This window comes from Astatotilapia calliptera, chromosome 4 (genome assembly GCF_964374335.1).
Source record: "Astatotilapia calliptera chromosome 4, fAstCal68.1, whole genome shotgun sequence".
NCBI lineage: Eukaryota > Metazoa > Chordata > Actinopteri > Cichliformes > Cichlidae > Astatotilapia > Astatotilapia calliptera.
Window position 1 is genome coordinate 31989964 of NC_137425.1, and position 25462 is coordinate 32015425.

General features: G+C 44.0%; 1 protein-coding gene and 2 long non-coding RNA genes across 3 annotated transcripts in view; 1 reads left to right on the forward strand and 2 right to left on the reverse strand.

The window, feature by feature from the left end:
* Window positions 1–25462, reverse strand: part of LOC113021378 (T cell receptor beta chain MC.7.G5-like) — a 32452-nt gene that overhangs the window by 2776 nt on the left and 4214 nt on the right. Inside the window, exons 2-5 of the mRNA XM_080300695.1 lie at window positions 12581–12874; window positions 11960–12015; window positions 3832–3951; window positions 10–112 (exon numbers count right to left, since the gene is read on the reverse strand). Of these exons, the coding sequence (XP_080156821.1) occupies window positions 10–112; window positions 3832–3951; window positions 11960–12015; window positions 12581–12874 (573 nt within the window). The remainder of the gene's footprint in view (window positions 1–9; window positions 113–3831; window positions 3952–11959; window positions 12016–12580; window positions 12875–25462) is intronic.
* On the forward strand, window positions 2686–4961 carry LOC145428380 (uncharacterized). The gene is made up of 4 exons (XR_013908667.1): window positions 2686–2828; window positions 3794–4002; window positions 4159–4336; window positions 4752–4961. It is a non-coding gene; the product is annotated as an uncharacterized LOC145428380 (long non-coding RNA).
* On the reverse strand, window positions 10004–10377 carry LOC145428382 (uncharacterized). Its single transcript, XR_013908670.1, has 2 exons — window positions 10278–10377; window positions 10004–10186 (listed from the first exon to the last, which is right to left on the reverse strand). It is a non-coding gene; the product is annotated as an uncharacterized LOC145428382 (long non-coding RNA).

The window sequence follows — 25462 nt, forward strand, 5'->3', positions numbered from 1 at the left end:
TTATCTTACCTAAGACGGTCAGTTTAGTTCCAGCGCCGAAATAAGCCTCGCTGAATGAACACAGAGCTCTCAGACTGTTACAAAAACCTCTTCCTTGTCTCTTGGGGCTCCTCTTTGCAATTTATCAAGCTTTGTCATAGTTTCAGACATTGAGCGTTTCATAGAGATCGACAGTAGTCGACAGCTAGAGTCTGCTAAGGATCGCCCTTGAAACGGCAGCAACAGGACACATTTTTATATAGATATATATAAATCTATATAAATATAGTGAGTTTTATGGCTATTATTGCATCGCTCATTACCTGAAGGTGTCATTCAGGCTTTTGGGTATTTTGCCATCAGATGAAAAACAACCATTAAATGATATTCTGATTTATATTCTAGTTCTTTCAATTTATTTCTTAACTGAAACAGTCAACCTGGTGCCTCCATCGAAAAAAGCCTCAAAAACAAAACCACCAGCACAGTAAACTGAACTTTACTCCAATCACCTTAAACATGCCGGATTTGCTTTCTTTTGTACACACAGGCTAATATCCAAATACTTTCCAACATCTACACATTTGTAACGCTTCCAAAGGGACGAGCGGACGTTTTACTCACCGAGAACGGTCAGTTTTCTGCCTGCACCAAAATAGGCTTCGTAAGTAGCACTGTGGACCAGCTTAATATCAAATAGCACGGAGCTGGACCAGTAATAAACAGGACCACATTTTTGTAGGTCACTGCTTCAGCCATAGTCTAAACATTGCAAAGGTGTTTTTTTTCTCAATGAACAGAAAGTGTGAGGGCCCCAACTTACCCAGAACAGTTAGTCTAGTTCCACTTCCAAAGCAGGCTTCAGCTCCAGTGTCACATTGAACGCATCCTTTGTGAAGTAACCAAACAGTCCAGAGCAGGCACTTGAAATGAGACTAAATTCCCACTAAACACTTGGAATTTTAGCAAAGGACATGTTAATCCCACCAACTGAGTTTTAGTTAAAAAAAAAGATGAGTGAAATAAACTCAGAAGCTGCACTGTGTTTAAAATTTTATTGAATTCTAAACAAATTCCCTCACTAATCATATTTCTGTGCAGTAAGAGCAGGGCTACCTGCACTTTTTAAAATACTGCTCATTTTATGCTTGTCAGGTGTTGAAAATAATCTGCAGAGCTCCTCGCTGTGCATTTTAAATGCAGGAGGTTTTTGTACGGCGGCTCTATTGGTTTGTATCACCGTGCCCCCCCTGTCCCCACAGTGAAAAAGCACTAGACAAAAACCTGACTTCACTTTGCTGCTGTCTTTCCTCCCCCCACCCAGCATCTCCATATCTCAGCCTCCATCTTTCTCTGTTGGTGGATGAGAGCAGCTGTGCAGGCTGCCTGGAGGCCTGAGGTGAGCATGAATGCTGCTATTTCTGTGACTGCTAAGAAAAGACGCACAAAGAAAACGAAGCCCGTGTTTCTATATACAGTAGCTGCACGGTGACGTCTTCTCTGGTCACACCTCTTTATTTCCGCCCAGTCAGTATAAAACTGGAGGAAATCAGCAGTTCCACATCATCATTGTGATAATGTTTCCCAAATTACAGTGATTAAACCTATGGTTTGACACCCCTACAAGGCTTTTAGATGAATAAAAAGGAAAGCGAGTATATGATCAAACTTATCAGATATGAAGGGAAACCCTTTCAAAGTCAATCGCAGTCAAGACAACATTTTGTTTGCTTTCTTTTCAGATTGTTCATCCTGACAGAATTACACACACTGCTGTGGAGGCTCAAATTATTCACTTTACTGTTTTCTAACCACAACTAAACTTTTAGATGGAAAATAAAAACATATCAAACACATTAATACTGATGTTACTACTAGTGCCACAATCCTAAAAGGAAAAAAAGGGGGAAAAAAGGTCTTATGTGATTTTGTAATCAAAAAATATAAACGTAAACGCAACATGAGAAATAAAGTTGTGGGACAACTGATAAAACATTTGTTGTTCTTTCTTAAAGAATTTTAACAGTGATGCAGTTGGACCTCAGATCATGCTTAAGCACAAAGTTAAATCAGTCTGATATAACTTTAGACATAAATATAATCTGAGATCGGCTCATTGAAGGGTCATCATCAGCATGATTTTTCAGACATATGTAACCCCAACTTCAGCCAGCAGAGGTCAGGCTGTGATCAACTTGTTCTTAAACAAAACAACTGTGTGCTCAGACAGCAAACACTTAAAGAATAAGAGAAAAAGAAACGCAGAATAGCAAAATGCAAGATATGTGGATGCTGAGAAGCTACACTGTACGGGACACTGCTCCCTCTGTTATAGCACCTGTGTACTTATCTAACTGATCAGCTTTGTGGTACTGCAGACACGTCAGCGAACTGAAACAGATACGTTTTTATGACTTCATGGATCAGCGACCCCAGATAGCAAGGAGACATTGAACAGATGTTGATTTTCCATCTGAACCATCAGAATCGTCAGGATTGAAATGTTAACACAAAACCAATGTTGAAACAACATTGAAATACTGATGAAACCTGACACTGACATTGAAATAACATTGATTCACTGTTGTTCTGTCATCGTTGATTGTTGATCTATTTATAGTTGACAAGGTGACAACAATCACGTTGAAAAACCAATGATTTATGGTTGAGCGGGAAATTGAAGCTGCCACCACTTGGACTATTCCATAGCACCCCTCTCAGTGGTACATCCCTCCAGGTAACCATTGTCTTGTACAGTAGAGCGGGACATTCGATTTACTCTCAGCGGAATTGACCGGAGAAGGCATCAGTTCATGCACTGCACTGGCCTGCACCACGATTAGTATAAGGTAAGAATGAATGAATTTTCTTCTATTCGTTATTTCCACGGTCGCATTTGAATAACAGTAAAAAAAAACTGGTTAATGTACAGTTTCGGACAAAATGTGGGAGCCCGAAATCGTGTCTATTACAATCCGGCAACAAGTAAATTGCACTGCGAACAAAGTCTATCAACAAAGAAAACATTTTCGTTTCATACTTTTCTGTTATATTCCCTTACAAAACTAGCGTTAACGCTTCGAGAGTTCCTTTGTTCTTGCCGTCGCCTCGGCGCTTGACCCAGACTTTCACTCTGTAGTTGCTTTTTAGCATAGTACTACAAAAAAATTGTAAATCTGTGATATATGATTGATAAACGTAAAGGTAACTGTATAAATGTGTTCAATGACTTTGTTACTTTTAATGATTGGTGAGCACCCGCTTCGATTCGCACTCAATTCAGACTTTATGTTGCACGCTCACCTAACTTTACGTTGCACGCTCACCTAACTTTACGTTGCACGCTCACCTAACTTTACGTTGCACGCTCACCTAACTTTACGTTGCACGCTCACCTAACTTTACGTTGCACGCTCACCTAACTTTACGTTGCACGCTCACCTACCTTGCGTTTGCACCTTTTGTCCACACGTAAACTGTGTTTTCATTAACTGAAAACTGAGGCTACGTCCACACGTACACGGGTATTTTTGAAAACTGAGATTTTCCGTTTTCGTTTTAAAAAATAATCCCGTCCACACGTAAAGGCAGAAATGAAGGAAAACGCTGCTAGGAACATGCCAAAGCCATTCACACATAATTCACGCACTGGTGATGGCAAGCTACATATACAAATATCAAATATATGTGAGTTAGAACAACTTATACTTGAATGCAGAATGTTACACCGTCACTTATGGATATATTAATTTTTTGCCTCTCACTGCTTAAGCCATTAATCTTTCTAGAATTGTTTTTTTTTTTTTTTAAACAGATGCGACCTCACAAAAGATATTAACTATGCTGTCAGACCTGACGAGAGCTGTGAACGAACTGCGTGATGAGGTCAGAGCCATCCGCAATACCGGCTGCAATGATTCGGTAGATGCTGGGGTACTGCCTCTGGATTTGCCCTTGCACAACATGGAGGACCTAAACAATGCAGAGGCAGCTCTTCAATCAATAGAGGCAAATAAGGCAATGGTAAGTATATAAAGTTTATGTACACTTTGTAACTATAAAGTGTAATAGCTGTGATTTAAATACATAACAACGGCCTGTTGATTAAACACACAAGCACTTGCATACACATTTAAGACATGAGACACGCTAATTCCATCTATTGAAATGTGTCTATAGGTGAGACGCCTTGCCTTGATTGGAGGGACCACACTGGAGGTGCGAGTCTGCCGTGTAATGGCTTATGCCATTACAAACGAGCTGGCCTCGTTACTAAACTGGGCAGGGAAAAAAACCAAGGACCAGACAAAGCAAAAAAGGGCATTTAAAGATACAGCGCTCTGCAAATGCATATTTGGTAAGTTTTACCGTTTTTTTGCTATATTACTTTGTCTTTCTTAATAACAAGACTTTCATGTCCGGTTAATCTGGAGATGGAGTCTTTGGTCTTTGGCTTGTTTAGTCCTCGGGTTGTAGTTTGTACAGCCCAAGGACCCCATGTTTATTTTGTTTTAAAGGATACACGGCACACTATGCTAAGACTTATCACTTTTTCCGCTCATAGCTCTTTGGGAATCAAATGCAGCAGTTTGCAGATTTACGCCTGGTGACTTTCATGTTTATCAGCCTAGGAGTTTACATACTTTCTCCCCGCTGAAGACAGTTACAGTGGGGCAAAAAAGTATTTATCATGTGCTATAACATGAGCTTATTCATGTGCTCTAATTCACTTTTTTTGTTTGTGTGTGTGTGTGTGTGTATTTTTGTCCTAGATGGTCTGACGCAGCAGTTAGGGGCAAACTCTATGTCCGAGTTTGTCTTTGCACAAGCAGTGCAGAAATGGCTCCGGTACGCCCCAGATCGTTTGGGTGGTGCAGGACGCACATCATGCATCCCCATCCCGAAGTAAAAAATTACAAATTTATGTTAAACATAAATGTAAATAGAAAACTGTGTTTTAATAAAGTATTTAGCAAACAAAACATATGCCTATTGACCTTTTTTTGTTTATTTTTTTTCTCTGTTACATCACATGCAATGCTTTCTTATTTTAGGATAATAATATTGACATGATACATCGTGAGACATATGTTTTTGTTTTTTATAAAGGGTGTCCAATTTGAGGAATAAGTACAATTATGTGTTTAGGTGGTTTAAGTATTGATGGAAACATGCAGTAGTTTAGTATTGGTTAAAATACCTATAAAGAGAGGTAGATTTCCAGTCATGATTTAACTGTTGTTTTAATAAAAAGCAACTGTGCGAAAGAGGTGGAAAATCAACATCATAGCTCAACAGTGTTTCAATATCAGAATCTGACATTGTTTCAATGTCAACAGTATTAGAAAATACAACGTTGAATCAATGTCAGGTTTCAACATTGATTCAACATCAAAACCTGACGTTGTTTCAACGTTAAAAAAGGGTGCAAGAGTGACGTTAGGTCAACGTCACACTTCAATGTTGATTCAATGACACAGCCTGATATTGACTCAACAGTGTTTCAATGTTTCCTTGCTATCTGGGACTGCTCCTCTGCTGCTGATCAAGTTTTGCTTCAGCTAAATTTTTCTAGAAAAAGCTCTATGTGGTAAAACCAGAGAACATAGTCCAAGCAGCTTGTACTTTTGGATTACCCCACCATGTCAGAAATCTAAAAACCGCAGAGCAAACTAAAGCTGATAAACAGATAGCTTGTGACCTTCGATTTGGAAGGCAGCGTGTGGCAACTAGAATATCAATCATGCTCAAAGAGAGACGAGAAGGATCAGAGATTATTTTCACACTTTAGTAATTTTTGATAAACTGGAAATGTAAGTGAAAATATTAGCTAATGTCCCATTTCAGCGTTTTTAATCACGTATTGGTTTATTCATATTGTGAAATGTCTGTCTGTACTGTGCTGAGGTTTGCAGTCAATTACTATGTTGGACTGCAGCAGAGCAGGCTAAGGCTACCTTAGCCCCACCTAACATCAGTTTAAATGCTGATTTGATTCATTCACTAAATAAGACCTTTGCACTAGTTCTATAGTGTCAAGAGGTGAAAGGTTAGGCATGATGGCTCGGGATGTCTAAATCCAAGACGTAGTTTGGTATCAGCAGAGAAAGCCGGCTGATCTCTATGCAAAGAAAAATCTACCACAGAAGAATGAATTGTGACTGAGGGTTCCCCCTTGCTAATTTCCACTTTAACCCATAATTGTCTTAATGTACACAATTGCACGTATAGTATAAAGTACTTATTTTATCATAGTATACACAAGCAGGAAGATCATTTCAAAATTGGAGAATTACTGTGAGGTGTAACAGGTATAATTTATACACAAGGACATCATCTACCAGGGTTTCAGTGATATTTCAACTGAGGAGCTGAGCGATTCCTGAGTGGCAGTGAGGGGATGCTGTCATTTTCTATTTCATTTCAACTTCAACTGGTATGCAAACACTGCTGCAGGGACTTTTTCCACACTGTGGAATTGTTTTTAGGCAGACTAGAGCAAATGTAACATTTCAGTCACGAGATGGTCAGCTACTGTAATCCGATTACTTTTTTCAAGTAACGAGTAAAGCAAGGGATTACTATTGCAAAAAAGCAATTAGATTATTGTTACTTTCCCGTAAGCTCGCAGTGTTACTGCGTTACTAAACTGTGATTTTGTTTTTGAGAGTGTCTCATGACATTGACGTATGAGGCAGCAACAGACGTGTGCAGATTAACAATGAACAATATGGAGTGCGGGAGAGAGTACGACCATGCAGCGTTTAAAGCTTGGAAGTACTGACATTACTTTGAGTTTGATTCTGTAAAAGTGGCAAAAACATTAGCGTCCGCTGTTACTCTGAGTGGGAAGAAAACTTCTTTCTTGAAAAATTAAACTTCAAATCTGAGTACGCACCAAGCACGCTACCACGGGAATGTGAAATTCACAGAGAAACCCCCGCTGTGATGACCGCTGCTGCACCGGCAAACCTCCATCCGCCCCGCTCCTGCTAGGTGAAAATTAGATTTAAGAGCGACAGGACTCAGAGCTGCTGAGTCTTTGATTTTATTTATTTTCTGCTGTGTTTTACTTGCATCTATTTGAAAGAGGGAGTGTAAACACAAAAACATTATCTTATTTTATATGCTGAAATATGCAGAAAATAGGTTTAAATGTTAAATAATTTCTGCAAGTCAAAGACAGCTGCATATAATTACATTTTTGTTTAATGCAATGTGCATAAAATTAAAAGATTAAAACTCATAAAACAATTTTAAAAAAGATGTTTTCATTTGATTCAATTTTATATGGATTATGCAGGAAAAAAATAGATTTGGGCTGAAAGGTCTGTTGTTTTATTACATATTCAGGTTGCGTATCATGTTTTTAAAAAGTAACTAAGTAATAAGGTAAGTAATTACTTTTGAAAACAAGTAATCAGAAAAGTAACATATTCTCTTGGAGAGGTAATCAGTAACGAATTACTTTTTTAAAGTAACTTGCCCAACACTGGTCACCAGTCTTTGTTAGGCCTCCCTCCTGTTATTTTGTCTTTGCGCTGCTGTTATTTTTTATTTTTTTAAACTTGTGCTTGATTTTTACTTTCAGTTTCGTGTTTGTGCAGCGCCTTTTATGACTTTTGATATCACTGAATGTGTTTTGTCATGTGACTACCTGCAGGTCTGCCTTGGATTTTTGTCTGTGACTGTTTCAGGTTCTGTCATGGTTCGGCTGTGTACAGGCAGGAGAAGGACCCAAACGCAAAACTCACGACAACGAAATTAAACTCAAAAAGCTGCTTTATTGCAGAATGGCGTGGAAAACTAAACTGGGACATGGATGACTAACACACATGGAAACACAGCCATGAGGGAGACTACGACACTGACAAAGAGAAACACAGGGCTCAAATACACAGAGGGATAAGGAGGGAACAAGACACAGAAGGAGAGCACAGCTGGGAGTAATCAGGCCGGACGAGACAAGGGAAGCAAAACTAGAAATACTGACATGAGACACGGACCTTCAAAGTAAAACAGGAAACACACTGACTGAACTCTAGACATGCAAACTTAACAGCAACTGGGGAGACAGAACATAGGGACCTGAAACATGGAACACAGGGAAGCCATATTACAAAGCCAAAGAACTAAACCTATGATAACCATAACTGAGACCTAGGGAAACAAGAAACAGTACAAAGGACTCAAAACATAAACCATAATATAAAAACACAAGATCTCTTCAAAATAAAATAGGTAACATAATGAGACGCAGACATGACAACCAGAACTTGACAACATAAGACACAGACATGAAACATATGAAGAGCAGGGGAGACTTAACATGGGTTGGAAACACAAGGGGGAACTAATAAGCAAATGAACATAGGAGACCTAATGAGCTTAAACATACTTTAAACATCAAAATGAACTAAAACTCAAAACACTGGCTCCTAAGACCCAGGATCGTGACAGGTTCATATTTATATTTAGTGCTGTAAATATAGCAGGGTTTTGAGGCATTTTAATGCAAACATAATATGCACAAAAATGGCCTTATGTAATGTATAACGCTTGATTCATTTCAATGTGTAACAAAATATATGAACAAAACTTTTCACAACAGTACATTTAGAGAAAAAATAGTAAAATGATTAAAACAACAGTAAAAAAAATTGGATTACAATTTTCTACAAATTACATAAATAAACAAAATTTCAGTCTCATAACAAACAGGATGCTGAAATAATCTATGTATCTTAATCAGGACAGAAAAATTATAGATAAACTGGAAATCTGAATCATGTTACCTTCAAATTGTAACAAATTCAAGAGCCTTATTTTCTATTCTTTTCTTAAAAAATTAAGAAAATTAAGAAAAATACTACCATTACATTTCTAAATTACACTTTTAAACAAATAATTAACTTAGAACTTAGTTCCTCCAACGCCGAGCGGCGCATCGGGCAGCTAGTGATCTCCATCGATGTCGGTCAGCAGCGACTGCTTCGAGCTTCGTCCCAGGCAATGTCGACAGTTCTCAGATCGTCCATAAATGTTCGACGCCATGTGGTCTTTGGTCGGCCTTGCTTTCGCTTGCCAGTGCGTGGACGCCATGTCATGGCAATCTTAGCTGGGCGATGAGGGGGTAGGCGTAAAATATGTCCCGCAAAGCGAAAGCACCTTTCTGCAACAACATCGGCTACTGGGCGGGTGCCTGCTCTTCGTAGGACCTCCTCATTTGTTATTCGGTCCCGGTAGGAAATTCTCAGGATTCGCCGCAGGCCACGTTGTTGAAGCACATTCAGGTGTTGAATAATTGCACTTGTTGAGCGCCAGGTTTCACTAGCGTAAAGTGCAGTAGGGAAGACGATAGAGTTCAGTAGTCTGATCTTGACCCTAACATTCAGGGAGGTCGAGTTCCAAATAGGTTGGAGACGTCGCAGGACACCAACTGCCTTCCCTACTCTGGCGTCGACATCCCGATCAGAGACCCCGTCATTCGAGATGATGCTGCCAAGATATGTAAAATTCTCCACCTCTTCAGCACGTTGTTGGTTGATCATGACAGGAATGCGGGCACGTGCATAGCCAACTCGGAGTACCTTGGTTTTTTTGGCGCTGATTCTTAATCCAACTTTCGTTGCCTCCCTCTGCAGGGCCGCGGTCAACTTTTGGAGGTCTTCCTGAGTCGAGCCCAGCACCTTCCAAACAAATAATATACAAATATAATCAAATCTAATATATAATTTAAAGACAAATTCTTAAAGTCAGGCCAAAGCTTTACTAATTGAACACAAAGAGTTCTGACAAAAACAAACATCTGCAGGGAGACTGAGTGAGCTGCTTGTCAGCCGTCGACCTGCTGTGATGTTGGGGTTGTTGATGAGCCACAGAGTGAGTCTGTGCTACTGTGGCAGTCTTGAGGCACAGTAATACACAGCTGAATCTCCAGGCTCCACTCGCTTTATGTGCAGACTAGAATTACGCACCGCAGGACGTGACATGAAGTACTTTGTTTCATTAAATGGAGCTTCAGTGGTTTGAATACCTTTATTAATAGAATACGTTAACAGCTGCATTTGCCTAAAGTCTGTGTGTTTGTACCAAAACATGTATAAATATTCATCATTGTCCTGTTCACATTGCAGCGTCGCCGATTTCTCTCCTTCACGGCTCAAAGTAAAAGGTGGTTGATATATTTTCACACTGCAACAGAATCCTGGACAACGAAGAAAACAAAAAGGTTAATTGAAGGGTTTGGTGTAGAGATCAAGTCAAGTAAAACAAACAAACAAAAACAATTTTCTTACTGGAAAGCAGGAGAAGTGCTAGAGAGAAGAGCTTCATGTTCATTAGGGTTCATCAAAAGGAATGTTCACATGCTTGAATGTTTCCTGAGTTTTCCACGAGTGCTCCACCCACAGTCACTGAGAACAGCTACAGCCCTGCCCATGGTGGCGTGGCCTCTGTGGGGAGGCTGCTGACTGCTAATTCAAGTCATTATAAAAGGCTAATTAATAAGCAGAAACCCTTTAGTTCAAGTTCAAATTAATTCCACCTCAAGGTGCTTTATATTGCAAGATAATAAGCAGTAAGCCAGAATAATGACAGAAATGGATTGGCCAGAACAGTCTCTGGGTACGAACCCTGCTGAGCTGCTGTGGGAACTGTTTGACATACTGATGGTAGGGAGGACGCTCCAGGAAGGCAATCTTGTGGGAGATGTTCCAGGAAGTGTGTGGTTAAATGTCATCAGATTACCTTAAAACATGAGCTGTAATGTGTAGGAGCTGCCAGACTGTAACTGCTGCAAAAGGTGGTTTTTGAAGTTTGAACAACGCGTTTATTCATTTATTCCTTTTGAGCAGTATTGTATGTATGTGTATGTATGTATATATATATATATATATATATATATATATATATATATATATATATATATATATATATATATATATATATATATATATCTTAAATCTTTGTGAGGCAGAGTAACACCATTGCTTTTCTTTTTTTCACTGAAGAAAAACATTATAAAGTGCTTTTTGGGTTAATTGTCCAAAGTACATTGTTGTTGTGCCATGACTGTCATCTCACAGCAAGAACAATTTGGAGATGGATGTGCTGGTCCTCTGCAGCTGCTGATATAAGTGCACTCTGTGGTAAACCTGTGATCGGCTGGTCCTCTGTGTACTCAAACACTTCAGTGCCCCCTCAGTCGCTGCCCTATAGCCCTAGTTAGATACAGAGTTAGTGAACTGAAGAATGTCCTTTTCCTTTTCAACCAAGTTCCAAAAGTTTGTTTTTGATGGCTTCATAGGAGCACATTCTTCAAGATCGTCTTCTACGATACTGTAGTGTTTGACCCGACACACTGTATTACTTTGAGTAGTGTTTATTGCAAATCGCACAAAATGCTTTCTTGACAGGTTTGGCACCCACTTCAGCTTTTCAGATGGTCTCCAGCACTCACACCTCCTTCCCCAGGTCTCAGGCTTCACTCTAGAGGGAGAAACCTCGCTAGTGGAATCCCAGACACCTGTCCCTCCAGCCTCCTTGGCACTCCCCCCTTGAGCTCACTGCCCTACTGTTCCCCTGAGCCAGAGACGACACCTCTGCCACAACTACATTTTTGTCCAAATGTCCTTTTCCCCCCTAAGTGATTTATGATATTTTATTTCTTCTTCAAATATGAAAAAAAACCCCCAACAAAAACAGTAGGAGATGTCTTTTCCTTTGTTGCCTTTACTTTATTATTATTTCTGGGACTGTTATTGTAGGGTCTATTTTACAATATAAAGTGCCTTGAGATGACTGTTGTGATTTGGAACTGTATAAATGAAATTGAACTGAATTATTACCTTTACTTTACCTGCATTTATCTCAAATCTATTATTGCAATTCATTGGAAAGTGGGGTCTTTTATTTCTTTAACTTAACCTGATTCTGTCACAATTACTAGGTAGGACTGAAGTGCAAGTGGAATATTTACATATGTACAGTGAGAGGGGGAAGAGGGGTCCAGAGATTCCGTGGGCAGGTCCAGGCCTGGAGAACAGACATGCTCACACTCACTCCACTCGTGAAAGAAACACACTCGGTCCAAAAGATCCACGCTGTGCCTCAGTCACACTCTCACTCATCCAAAAGGGTTCCAGGAAAGGCAGGCTGGGGTCCAGGGTACAGGGGAGACGGAGAAACAACGATTAGCCAGAGAACCATAAGCACAAGGAAGAATACAACAGAGAGCTGGGCTACACTAACTGAGAAGAGTACAATGATCCAGCGAAGCCTTAAATTAGATCAAGGCAATCAGCCAGGATGAGCAGGTGAGCAGATAAAGGATGGGAGATCCAGGGAGGCACAGGTATCCAGACGCAGCCCTTGTGGAGAAGGCGAGTACCACCACCAGAGCACATTCTCTGTGCTGGTTTGTGTCTGACCTCCTGCTCTCCTCATGTGCTTTGGACAGGTCAACATGGCAGCTCCAAAAACTTGAGTGATGAGAGATGTCGATCTCTACAAAACTGTTGCAGAAATATGCTGTCTCGCACAGCATGGCTGCACAGATGGTTTTAGTAAGTCTGTGTCACTGAACCACATCACTGTGTACTGGCAGCGCAGAAATACACAGCTGAGTGTGACAGTTTGACACTGGGGAGGCTCAGAGCTCCTTTCACTCTGGTCTCTCTCAAAATCTCGGTGTGATTCTGAAACGCCGGCTCATAGTCGGGTTTGTTTGTGTCATAGCTATATCCAATTAAGCTCATCGCTCCATAATCCCTTTGCTGGTACCAGAGCATCACGTATAAACTGTCATCATCGTGGCTGCATTGGATTTCTACTCTTTCGCCTACGTTGACTATCCTGGACTGAGGTTGCTGGAATGTCACACAGTTGGCTTGATCTGCAGGAAAGAGATTTAAAATGTGGTTAATACTAGTTGACAAAAACAAGTAGAAAAATTCTGAAGGTTGTTATTGTTGAAGAAAAATTACATGGAAATAAGAGCAGAAAAAAAAGTGTGATTCCAGCTGAACACATCTTCGAGTATGAGACCGACTGCCTATCTTCTCTGCTCTGTGAAGACATGCTTCCTCTGACGTAAGAGCTGAAGAAAAGAAGACGACACTGAGGGACTTTTTGTGAGGGAGCAGTATTAAACCACACCCCTGTGTGCTGGCAGAGTAACAGGTTTGCTGTGGGAATAATCAGAGCTCCTTTGACGTTGTCTTCTCTTTCAAGCTTAAATTCTTCTTTATATTGACGCTCGTAGGTCGGGTCTCGTGTGCCATATCCAAACCCAATGAGGGTCATAGACTGACTGCCTGTTCTTTGCTGGTACCAGATCATCACAAGGCGGGTCCCGTCACCGTGGCTGCATGTATGCGGACCTTAGAGCTCACGTTCACAATCTGAGGAAGACTTTGATTAAATATGATGCTGCTGTGGATGTTTGGATACGATTATTACTGCAGTCCCCTTGTCCCCTTCTGGCCGCCTGTGCCTCAATTTTATTCCACAACTTAGACATGCACATTACTCACGCTCTCATAACATATACATATATTGTGGGTGGGCACGTTAACGGCGTCCAGTGGACGTCTGTGTATTCAACCCCACCTCTGGCGCCGGTGCCCACCTTTCAATTTTAAATCCATGTAGACATTGAGGGTTCTCGGGAGGTGCCGTGCTAACACCTGCTGCTCTCTGGCAGCAGCACCATGCTCTCCCGTGTTTTAAATTTTAAATGCGTGTTTAGAACAACACGCAGCAACACTACAGGGAGTGCAGAATTATTAGGCAAATGAGTATTTTGTCCACATCATCCTCTTCATGCATGTTGTCTTACTCCAAGCTGTATAGGCTCGAAAGCCTACTACCAATTAAGCATATTAGGTGATGTGCATCTCTGTAATGAGAAGGGGTGTGGTCTAATGACACCAACACCCTATATATGGTGTGCATAATTATTAGGCAACGTCCTTTCCTTTGGCAAAATGGGTCAAAAGAAGGACTTGACAGGCTCAGAAAAGTCAAAAATAGTGAGATATCTTGCAGAGGGATGCAGCAGTCTCAAAATTGCAAAGCTTCTGAAGCGTGATCATCGAACAATCAAGCGTTTCATTCAAAATAGTCAACAGGGTCGCAAGAAGCGTGTGGAAAAACCAAGGCGCAAAATAACTGCCCATGAACTGAGAAAAGTCAAGCGTGCAGCTGCCAAGATGCCACTTGCCACCAGTTTGGCCATATTTCAGAGCTGCAACATCACTGGAGTGCCCAAAAGCACAAGGTGTGCAATACTCAGAGACATGGCCAAGGTAAGAAAGGCTGAAAGACGACCACCACTGAACAAGACACACAAGCTGAAACGTCAAGACTGGGCCAAGAAATATCTCAAGACTGGTTTTTCTAAGGTTTTATGGACTGATGAAATGAGAGTGAGTCTTGATGGGCCAGATGGATGGGCCCGTGGCTGGATTGGCAAAGGGCAGGGAGCTCCAGTCCGACTCAGACGCCAGCAAGGTGGAGGTGGAGTACTGGTTTGGGCTGGTATCATCAAAGATGAGCTTGTGGGGCCTTTTCGGGTTGAGGATGGAGTCAAGCTCAACTCCCAGTCCTACTGCCAGTTTCTGGAAGACACCTTCTTCAAGCAGTGGTACAGGAAGAAGTCTGCATCCTTCAAGAAAAACATGATTTTCATGCAGGACAATGCTCCATCACACGCGTCCAAGTACTCCACAGCGTGGCTGGCAAGAAAGGGTATAAAAGAAGAAAAACTAATGACATGGCCTCCTTGTTCACCTGATCTGAACCCCATTGAGAACCTGTGGTCCATCATCAAATGTGAGATTTACAAGGAGGGAAAACAGTACACCTCTCTGAACAGTGTCTGGGAGGCTGTGGTTGCTGCTGCACGCAATGTTGATGGTGAACAGATCAAAACACTGACAGAATCCATGGATGGCAGGCTTTTGAGTGTCCTTGCAAAGAAAGGTGGCTATATTGGTCGCTGATTTGTTTTTGTTTTGTTTTTGAATGTCAGAAATGTATATTTGTGAATGTGGAGATGTTATATTGGTTTCACTGGTAAAAATAAATAATTGAAATGGGTATATATTTGTTTTTTGTTAAGTTGCCTAATAATTATGCACAGTAATAGTCACCTGCACATACAGATATCCCCCTAAAATAGCTAAAACTAAAAACAAACTAACAACTACTTCCACAAACATTCAGCTTTGATATTAATGAGTTTTTTGGGTTCATTGAGAACATGGTTGTTGTTCAATAATAACATTATTCCTCAAAAATACAACTTGCCTAATAATTCTGCACTCCCTGTACAAAGAACAAAGAGTATGTTCAAGAAACCTTCTATTAAATATTAAATAATTTATTTGCAATTTTCTATTTTACATTATGAGTTACAGACATGCAAAGATGTGTTTTGTGAGTGAACAGACTTCCATTGGGTGTTGCATAAGAAAGGGTGTAAAAACCTGCTAAATTAAACTTGCCTAATAATTCTGCACTCCCTGTACACATGAGCAAGAGGAGGGAGGTTTGGGGTCTTCACACACCCCTGTTCTCTGCTGGCCATCGGGGCGGGGGGGGGGGGGGGGGGGGGGGGCTGGAAGGAGGTGTTGGCCATCTGATTGGGATCTGGGATGCGGGGCCTCCCTGCTGCTGGGGATGCCTGGGGCGGTCTGCTTGCCTCCACCCCGGGGGAAAGGGTAACATCTCCTGGGACTAGGTGCCATTTCCCCCTCCAGGGGCGAGGGTACCTGGACCCGGGGTATAGAGTATGTTTGGGGAGTGTGATTGTGTGTACATGTCCATTTATGTCAATCCTTTTTTTTTTTAAAAATTTTTTAAATTTTTTATTTTACCAAGTGGATCATCATGGCCTTGCCATATTGGTCCATTTGATTGACCTTTATTATAATTATGAATTTATTTTATTTTCAGTTGCAAACGGGACAGACATGACTATGGGATAGGACAGGGAGAAAGAATGAAAGAAAGAGAGGGAGAGAAAGAAAGAAAACCAAAGGGGAGAAGAGACGGTGAGAAGGGGGGGAAGAGAGAAAAAAACAAACAAACAAAAAAAAACAAAACTCCTGGGTCACCTGTATGGAGAAAAAAACAGAGGAGACAGCAAACAACAAAGAGCAACATAATAATAGAAAAAAAAAGCACCATCACAATAAACTAGCTAGCCATAGATATCAATAGTTACTAAATAATAAACGATATTGTGCAGCACGCAAGATAGACAGCGCACAGTGTGCTTTGATGCAGCAGCCAAGAAAGCTGTAGTCCGCGTCTGTGAATACCCATGTGTACACCTGTGTGCATACCTGTGTGGATCAGGTTCAAGGTTCAAGGTTCTTTATTTGTCACATGCATAGTTATACAAGTATAACACACAGTGAAATGTAGCCTGACACGCTCCTCGACATGTGCAAAAATTTTGGGGGGGGGGGGGGGGGGTGTAGAGGAAGAACATTATATATATATATATACATACATACATATAGTATATACACTGGGTGAATGTGCAGTGGTAGCAGCAAGCAGGTGAATTCTGTACATTAATATGAATAGACATCTGACTATTTTACAGGATAGACAATATAAACATATTTAAAATTAAAGGAATTTCAAATGTACATTGTTCCTGGTTTTAGAGTGTCTGGAAGAGTCCTGTCTCAGTCAATTATAGATGATGTGAGAGGGCGGATGTGTGTGTTTAGGGCACGGATGGCTTGGGGATAGAAGCTCCTCTTGAGTCTCTCTGTCCTTGCCCGGAAGATGCGGAACCTTCTACCAGATTGCAGAAGTTGGAACAGTTTGTTGCCAGGATGGGACGGGTCCTTCAGTATCTGCGCTGCTCTAGTCCGGCATCTCCTGGTGTAGGTGTCCTGGAGCGGGGGGAGAGCAATCCTGCAGCAGCGTTCTGCTGTACGGATCACTCTCTGGAGAGCTTTTTAAGAAAGAAGAAGAAAGTGTACTTTATTGGTCCCCGTGGGGAAAATCCCTCTCTGCATTTAACCCATTCACTCAGTGAAGCAGTGGGCAGCCATTGGGCGCCCGGGGAGCAGTGTGTAGGGACGGTACCTTGCTCAGGGGTACCTCAGGGTAGCTGTTCAGGGGAATCGAACCCCCGACCTTCCGATCATGGGGCCACCACTCTACCTACTGAGCTATCCCTGCCCAATTTTGGTCCTTCACACAGCTGTTCCCAAACCACGATGTCATGTTCTGTGTGAGGATGCTCTCCACAGTGCCTGTATAGAAAATCCTGAGGATCTTTGGAGAGACCCTGAACTTCCTCAGTTGTCGTAGGTGATACAGGCGCTGCCTAGCCTTTTTGGTCTGGACCTGAATGTGGGCAGCCCATGTCAGGTCTGAGGAGATGTGGACACCAAGATACTTGAAGGACTGCACCCTCTCCACTGGAGCTCCATTGATGATAATGGGCTTGTAGTCTCTGTGCTGACCCCTTCTGAAGTCCACCACCAGCTCCTTGGTCTTGCAGACGTTCAGCTGGAGGTGGTTGTCCTGGCACCACGATGCCAGATTCTTCACTTCATCCATGTAGGCCGCCTCATCGTTGTTGGAGATGGCACCCAACACCACTGTGTCGTCAGCAAACTTCACAATGGTGTTGGAGCCATGGGTGGCCACACAGTCTGAAGTGTAGAGGGAGTAGAGCAGTGGCGAGAGGACACATCCCTGAGGTGCTCCTGTGTTGATTGTGATGCTGTTGGAGAAGCACCTGCCCACCCTCACCACCTGAGTTCTGCCAGTGAGGAAGTCCAACACCCATGCACACAGATGGCTGTTAAGTCCCAGATCCCTGAGCTGGGACTTAACAGCTGGCTGTAGCTCAGGTGGCAGAGCAAGTCAGCCACTAATCAGAAGGTCGGTGGTTCAATCCCAGGCTGCACCCTGGCTGCATGCCAAATATCCTTGGGCAAGATACTAACCCCGTGTTTGCCTACTGGTGGTGGTCAGAGGGCCCGGTGGCGCCTGTGTCCGGCAGCCTCGCCTCTGTCAGTGCGCCCCAGGGCAGCTGTGGCTACAATGTAGCTTGCTATCGCCAGTGTGTGAATGTGTGTGTGAATGGGTGGATGACTGAATGTAGTGTAAAGCGCTTTGGGGTCCTATGGACTAGAAAAGCGCTATACAAATGCAGGCCATTTTGTGAACAGTCTGCAGGGCACTATTGTGTTAAACGCTGAACTGTAATCAACAAACAGCATTCGCACATAGTTACCCTGTTTCTTGTCCACGTGGCTGAGAGTGGTGTGTAGGACGTGGGCGATGGCATCCTCTGTGGATCTGTTGGATCTGTAGGCGAACTGCAGCGGATCTGTGGTGTCTGGGATGGAGGGGAGATGATGTTCTTCAGCAGCCTCTCAAACACCTTCATTACTACCGAGGTCAGTGCAACTGGCCGGTAATCGTTCAGGGATGAGAGTTTGCTGTTCTTGGGCACAGGGATGATGGTGGATCTTTTGAAGCATGTGGGGACCACAGACTTCACCAGGGACTCGTTGAAGATGTAAGTGAACACACCTGCTAGCTGGGCAGCACAGCAGCGCAGCAGACGGCCGGTGATGCCGTCTGGCCCCGCCGCTTTCCTTGTGTTCACTCTCCTCAGTGCCGCTCGGACGTCATGCTCCGCGATGCTGGTCACCGGTCTCTCGCTGATGACGTCACTGTCCTCGGTAGTCAGGCGGTAGATAGCATTAGCCGCCTGGCTAACCTCGAAACGGGCGTAGAACCGATTCAGCTCGTTGGTGAATGCAGAGTCGGCGTTAATCGGCGCAGTGTCCCTGGCTTTGTAGTCCGTAATGGTGCGTAGTCCATGCCACATACTCCGTGTGTCGCCCTGGTGGAAGCGGGACTCCACACGTTCCCGGTACCGGTGTTTGGCATTTCTCACCGCACGCCGTATGAGGCAGCTTTGTAGGCGCTCATATCGCCAGTGGCGAGACCCGCGTTGTAGGAGGCGGTCCTGGCGTTTACTGCAGTGCGGATCGATCTGTCCACCATGGTTTCTGGTTTGGGAATGTGGTGACTCTCGCAGTGGGGATAATCTCCTCCACTAGCATATTGACGAAGCATACTGCTACTTCCGTAAACTCGTTGATGTCGACTGCGCATGCTCTGAACATGTCCCAGTCGACGTCGTTGAGTGCGTCCTGTAGCGTAGCTTCTGATTGGGCAGTCCACCGTTTTACCTCCCTCGTGGTCCCGTCTTCCCTCCGTATGCTTTGTTTATACTGGGGAATGAGGAAGATGGCATTGTGGTCAGACTTCCCAAAAGCCGGGTGTGAGACAGCTTTGTAGCCCTGCTTGTATGGCGTGTAGCAGTGATCCAAAATCCGATCCCCTCTCGTTGGACACGAGACATGCTGGTATAAGTTTGGCATGACTTGTCTGAGGTTCGCTTTGTTAAAGTCTCCTGCTACAATGAGGGCTGCGCCCGGGTCCTTGTTTTGAAGCGAGCTCAGCACATCATGTAATTCGGACAAAGCCATACCTGTGTCCGCTTGGGGTGGGATGTAGACCACCGTGGCGATGACTGAGGTGAACTCACGGGGCAGATAGAAAGGGCGGCACTTAATGCTCAGGAACTCCAGATGTGGCGAGCAGCCGCTGGAGAGAGTAGAAATGCTTCTGGCATCGCACCACTTTCTGTTTACCATGAAACACACTCCTCCGATCAGCATGCTTGCATTCCAAAGGTTTCTCCATGTAATGATCTGCTAGGGAGTGTGGGGAGCCACAGCCCTGTCCTTTATGGTATCAAGCAGGTATGGAGGAGATCAAGACTCCAGACATCCAGAGGCCCCCAGAACACAAGAGACCAAGGAAGACCCACAGAGGGGCAGCCGCGCCACTGTCCCAGTAAGAGCTGAGGAGAGTCCCAGATGAGGGCTCATTCAGCAGCCGCGGAGCAGAAGTCAGGGGGAGTTGCAGTGACGCGCCCGTGAGCTCCGCCGGCAGCCAGCTGTGCCTGAGTGACCGAGCCCCAGGCCGAGAGGCCGGGGGCACCTCACCTCCGAAGTGGCCCGAGCGAGCCCCAATAAGCGGCCGCCAAGGAGTGAGCCGGTGTGTACCTGGACGCCCACCCCCAGATACAAAGAACCACCAACGCACCGACACCTGAGGGAGTCCGCCACCGGCAGGGGAAGTGGTGGTGGGTGGAGATAGGCCTCCAAACCTTGGAGGGCCCGAGATGTCCCCAGAGAGGTGGCGTCTGATACCCAACCTGACATATAGACACAAACATACAGGCACACACAGACACAAACATCCATTCCCACCCTCATGCTCTCATGTGCACTTCACACTCAACCGACGTGGAGACAGACATAAAGAGACGCTGTATACACGATCACACTCCCCAAGCGTACTCTACAAACCGGGTCTAGGTACCCTTGCCCCTGGAGGGGGGAACTGCATCCCAGACCCAGGTGGTGTTACCCTTTTCCCTGCGGTGGGGAGAGGCAGACCGCCCCGACTCTGCAGCAGCAGGGATGCCCCACACCCCAGACCGCAGTCGGACGGCCAACTCCTCCTAGCCCCCCCGCTCCAGCAGGCCGCAGAGAATGGGGGTGAGAGAAGACTCCAAACCTCCCTCCACCCGCTCATTGTAGTGTTGATGCATGTGTGTTCTAAGGTGCAATTAAAACCCAGGAGGGCATGGAGCTACCTGCCAGAGAGCAGCAGGTAAGCGCATAGTCCCTCCTGCTAGCCCTCAATGTCTACGTGTATTTAAAATTGAGAGGTGGGCAACGATGCCAGGGGTGAGGTGTACACCCTGATGGTAATTTGGACTCCGTGCCCACCCCCAAGATCCTATATGTATGTGTAATGAGGGTGTGAGTAATGTGAATGTCTAAGTTGTGGGATAAAATTGAGGTAGAGGCAGCCAGAAGGGGACAGAGGGGAGGGGGGTAGCCTCCTCTGCACCCTGGTGACATACCCCTACTCCAAGGCCCTGCATGTGTGGGTGGTTGTGGTGGAGCGGGAAGAGGGAGGCAGCTGGAGATGGGGAGGGAAGGAAGGGAGCCTTCCCTGGGGCCAGCTCCCCCGCTGACCCCAGTAGGCACTCCCATACTCTGCGACCCGCCAGGGAAAGGGGGCCCAGGCCCATCCAGACCGGGGCCCAGCGCAGCAGCGCCCCCCGGCCCCACACAGTCCACCCAACCCCACCACAGAGAAAACTGCACCCACCCCACCATCCACTCGTCTTCCAGACTACTAATAGAAGCCCAGGCTGAGATCTTCCTCCACCTCTCCTGTATCTCCCCCTCCTGCAGAGAGTTCCTGAGGGGAGGAAAGCTCCTGCAAGGTGTGACAATCTCCCCCACCGGTTGAAGAGCCCCACAGGCGGCTCGACACACCGGCGGCACCCTGCGCCAGGGATGGGCCCCCATGCACCCACCCGCCCACAACCCCGGCAACACACAAACCAGGACCCAAGGCCCCGAGGCCCGGCCAGGGCCCCGGCCCAGAGACGGAGCGCCCCCAGACCCTCATGCCCATCCCGGACCCACCCAGGGGCAGACAGGCTACCAGGTCAGTAACCCACGTCCATCAGCACAGACCCTCCCCTAGCCCCGCTGCACGCAGCCACGAGGAAATAGTCAGAAAAGAGCCCCCAACCGGACATTACCGCTACCCCGGGTTGAGCCCCCCAAAGAAGATGCCTCCGGGGAACCCCCCGACGCCCTAAGCCTGTCCCTGCCCCCACACCAATCACAACATTGAAGGCGGGACCAAACTATGACCCCCCACCCCCACTAGGTGATGGAGCCGATCAAAGGAGCCCAGAGCAATTGATCTGATGTGGTGGCCGAGGCTGTATCAAAACTAATGTAATCTAATAGATAATTTCTATATTGGTTAGAATTAAGATTGTTTTTATTTTTCCAGTTCATGAGGACAGTTTTCTTGGCTATGCATAGGGCAGTGAAAACCATATGGGCGATATTCTTTTCTGAAGTGACATTATCTAAGCTGCCCAACAAACACACTAAGGGGGAAGTTGGAATGTTACATTTCAGACACTTTGATAAGTCTTCACATATCTCACGCCAAAACTTCTGCACTGGTGGACAGAACCAAAGAGCGTGAATGTAAGTGTCTGGTGTATTGCTTTGACAGTGTGAGCAGTTGTTGGAAGATGTAAAGCCCATCTTGAACATCCGATGACCTGTATAGTGCACTCTATGTAATATTTTGTATTGTATTAATTGCAGACTGGGATTTTTAATCAATTTAAAGGTTTTTAAGCATACCTGAGACCAGAAGTTTTGGTCTAAACTGACTGATAAATCTGCTTCCCACTTTGCAATAGGAAGGGATATTGATTCATCTAATTTAGAAAGTGTTCTGTATATTTTGGATAATAATTTGGGGGATTTAAGAGTAAGGAAATGTGCCGCACTTGGTGGTGTTTGTAATTCAACTTGACTGAGGTTAAATTTCTTTTTTATTATGGATTTAATTTGTTGATATTCCAAAATTTTTTTCTTGTTGATCCCATATTGTGCAACTAGTCTGTCAAATGGGATAAATTCTGTTCCCTCTAATATATGTTTTAAGTATTTAATTCCTTTACAACTCCATTCTGGGAAATTAATCATATTATTGTTTTGTAATATGTCAGGGTTATTCCAGATAGGTGTACGTTTGCATGGGATTAATGAAGGCTCCGTTATTTTTAGAAACTCCCACCATGCTGTCGTGGCTCTGACATCTGTGGTCATGAAGTCATTTGAGCGCCTGGTTCTCTCCTATCTGAAGACCCTCACTGCCCCCCTCCTGGATCCCCTGCAGTTTGCATACAGAGCCAACAGGTCTGTAGATGACGCAATCAACATGGCCCTACACTTCATCCTGCAGCATCTGGACTCCCTAGGAACCTACGCCAGGATCCTGTTTGTGGACTTCAGCTCTGCCTTCAACACCATCCTTCCAGACCATCTCCGAGACAAGCTTTCCCAGATGAATGTGCCTGATCCCATCTGCCGGTGGATCACTGACTTCCTGACGGACAGGAAGCAGCACGTGAGGCTGGGAAAGAATGTCTCGGACTCCCGGACCATCAGCACCAGCTCCCCTCAGGGCTGTGTTCTTTCTCCTCTGCTCTTCTCCCTGTATACCAACTGCTGCACCTCCACCCACCAGTCTGTCAAGCTAATCAAGTTTGCAGATGACACCACCGTTATTGGACTCATCTCGGACGGGGATGAGTCTGCCTACAGGAGGGAGGTTGAACGTCTGGTGTCCTGGTGCAGCCACAACAACCTGGTGCTGAATGCCCAAAAGACAGTGGAGATTATTGTGGACTTCAGGAAGCACACAGCTCCACTCCCCCCCATCATCCTGTCTGACACCCCCATCACCTCTGTGGACTCATTCCGCTTCCTGGGTATCACCATCACCCAGGACCTGAAGTGGGAGCCCACCATCACCTCCGTCATCAAGAAAGCCCAGCAGAGGATGTACTTCCTGAGGCAGCTGAAGAAATTCAACCTGCCAACACGGACGATGATGCAATTCTACACCGCAATCATCGAGTCCATCCTCACCTCCTCCATCACCGTGTGGTACGCTGGAGCCACTATCAGGGACAAACAGAGACTGCAGCGTGTCGTGCGCTCTGCTGAGAAGGTGATTGGTTGCAGACTCCCATCTCTGCAGGACCTGTACACCTCCAGGACACTGGGGCGTGCAGCTCGGATCTCAGCTGACCCTTCTCACCCTGGACACAGTCTGTTTGACCTGCTCCCCTCAGGCAGGAGGCTCCGGTCCATTCGCACCAGAACCTCTCGCCATAAGAACAGTTTCTTCCCCTCTGCTGTTGGACACATGAACAATAACCATATGACTGTTCCCATCACTAACCCATGACCCTACGCTGTGTTCACTGCATCATTCCATGTTTGGCACTGATCACCACCTGCACTCATGTATATATCATGTATATATCTATCCACTTAGCACCTTTAATTCTTATTCTTATTTTTATATTTTTATGACAGTATGTTTGCACTGAAGCACCGCAGCAATTTCCTAATGTTGTAAACCTGCTCAACATTTGGCAATAAAACCCATTCTGATTCTGATTCTGATTCTGAGAGAAGCTGATGTTGATACTTTTAAAGCATTCATGTCTTTTGATGTTTGAGCTAATAAATGGTAGGTCTGAAATCTCTAGATCCTTGCATAGTGCCTGTTCAACATCTAGCCAGGGCTCATCTAGGAAGGTATGTTTTGACCATTCTGAGATGAACTGAAGCCTGTTGGCTAAGAAGTATTGGTGAAAATTAGGCAGATCTAATCCTCCTCTATCCTTGGTTCTTTGTAGCGTTTTTAAGCTGATACGCGGGGGTTTATCTTTCCAAAGGAATTTGGAAATATATGAATCCAGAGATCTGAACCAATCTTGTGACGGTTTGTTAGGGATCATCAAAAATAAGTAATTTATTTTTGGCAAGATCATCATTTTTATAGTGGCGACCCTTCCCATGAGTGATATGGGTAAAGATTTCCATCTAGTCAGATCGCCTTCTACTTTCTTTAGAAGTGGGATGTGGTTTAATTTAGTTAAGTCTGAAAGCTTAGGAGAAACATTAATACCTAAATATTTAATATTTCTGGATTGCAGTGGGGCAGAGGAAGAATTATGGAAGGAGCAGTTAATTGATTTGATTTGATTTGATTTTATTGATTAGCATTCAAATTCAAATCTCAGTGAAAACAGTGAGAAAAAAAAAACAAAAAACAGTGAAAACAGAACAAAAATCTACCATAAAGAAAGAAAGCATGAGACAAGGCTAATCAAAAGGTATTGGCTGAAGCATTTGCTTATTACGCCAACCCTTTTCACAAAATATCTTTTTGTATGCAGCTCCTGTACACAGGGCTTGAAGAAAATAATAAAACAAAGCAAAAACCAAACCAAACAAACAAACAAACAAACAAACAAAACAAAGAAAAAAAAAAACTTTCCACCTTAGATAAGTAACTACATCAAAGTAAAGAATCAAGAGGTTGTTGTTTTTTTTCTCCTTTTTGTTCTTTTCATTCTTGATATATATATTTTTCTAATACTCTATTTTTAAACATGTTTTTAAACAAGGAAAATGAACTACACCTTTTTAAATCACTGTCATAACTATTCCACAGGTTAACTCCTCTAACAGAAACACATCTCTGCTTTATATTTGTCCTCATCTTGTTTTTCTTAAAGAAATCTGTTCCCCTTAAGTCATATTGACTCTCTCTGACTTTGAACAGCTTCTGAGTACTGGGGCAAAGCAAGTTATTTTGTGCTTTATACATTATCTGTGCCATTTTATATTCAACTAAATCATAAAATTTCAGGGTATTCAGATTAATAAACAAAATGTTAGTTGGTTCTATATAGTTTGATTGGTTTATAATTCTTATAGCTCTTTTT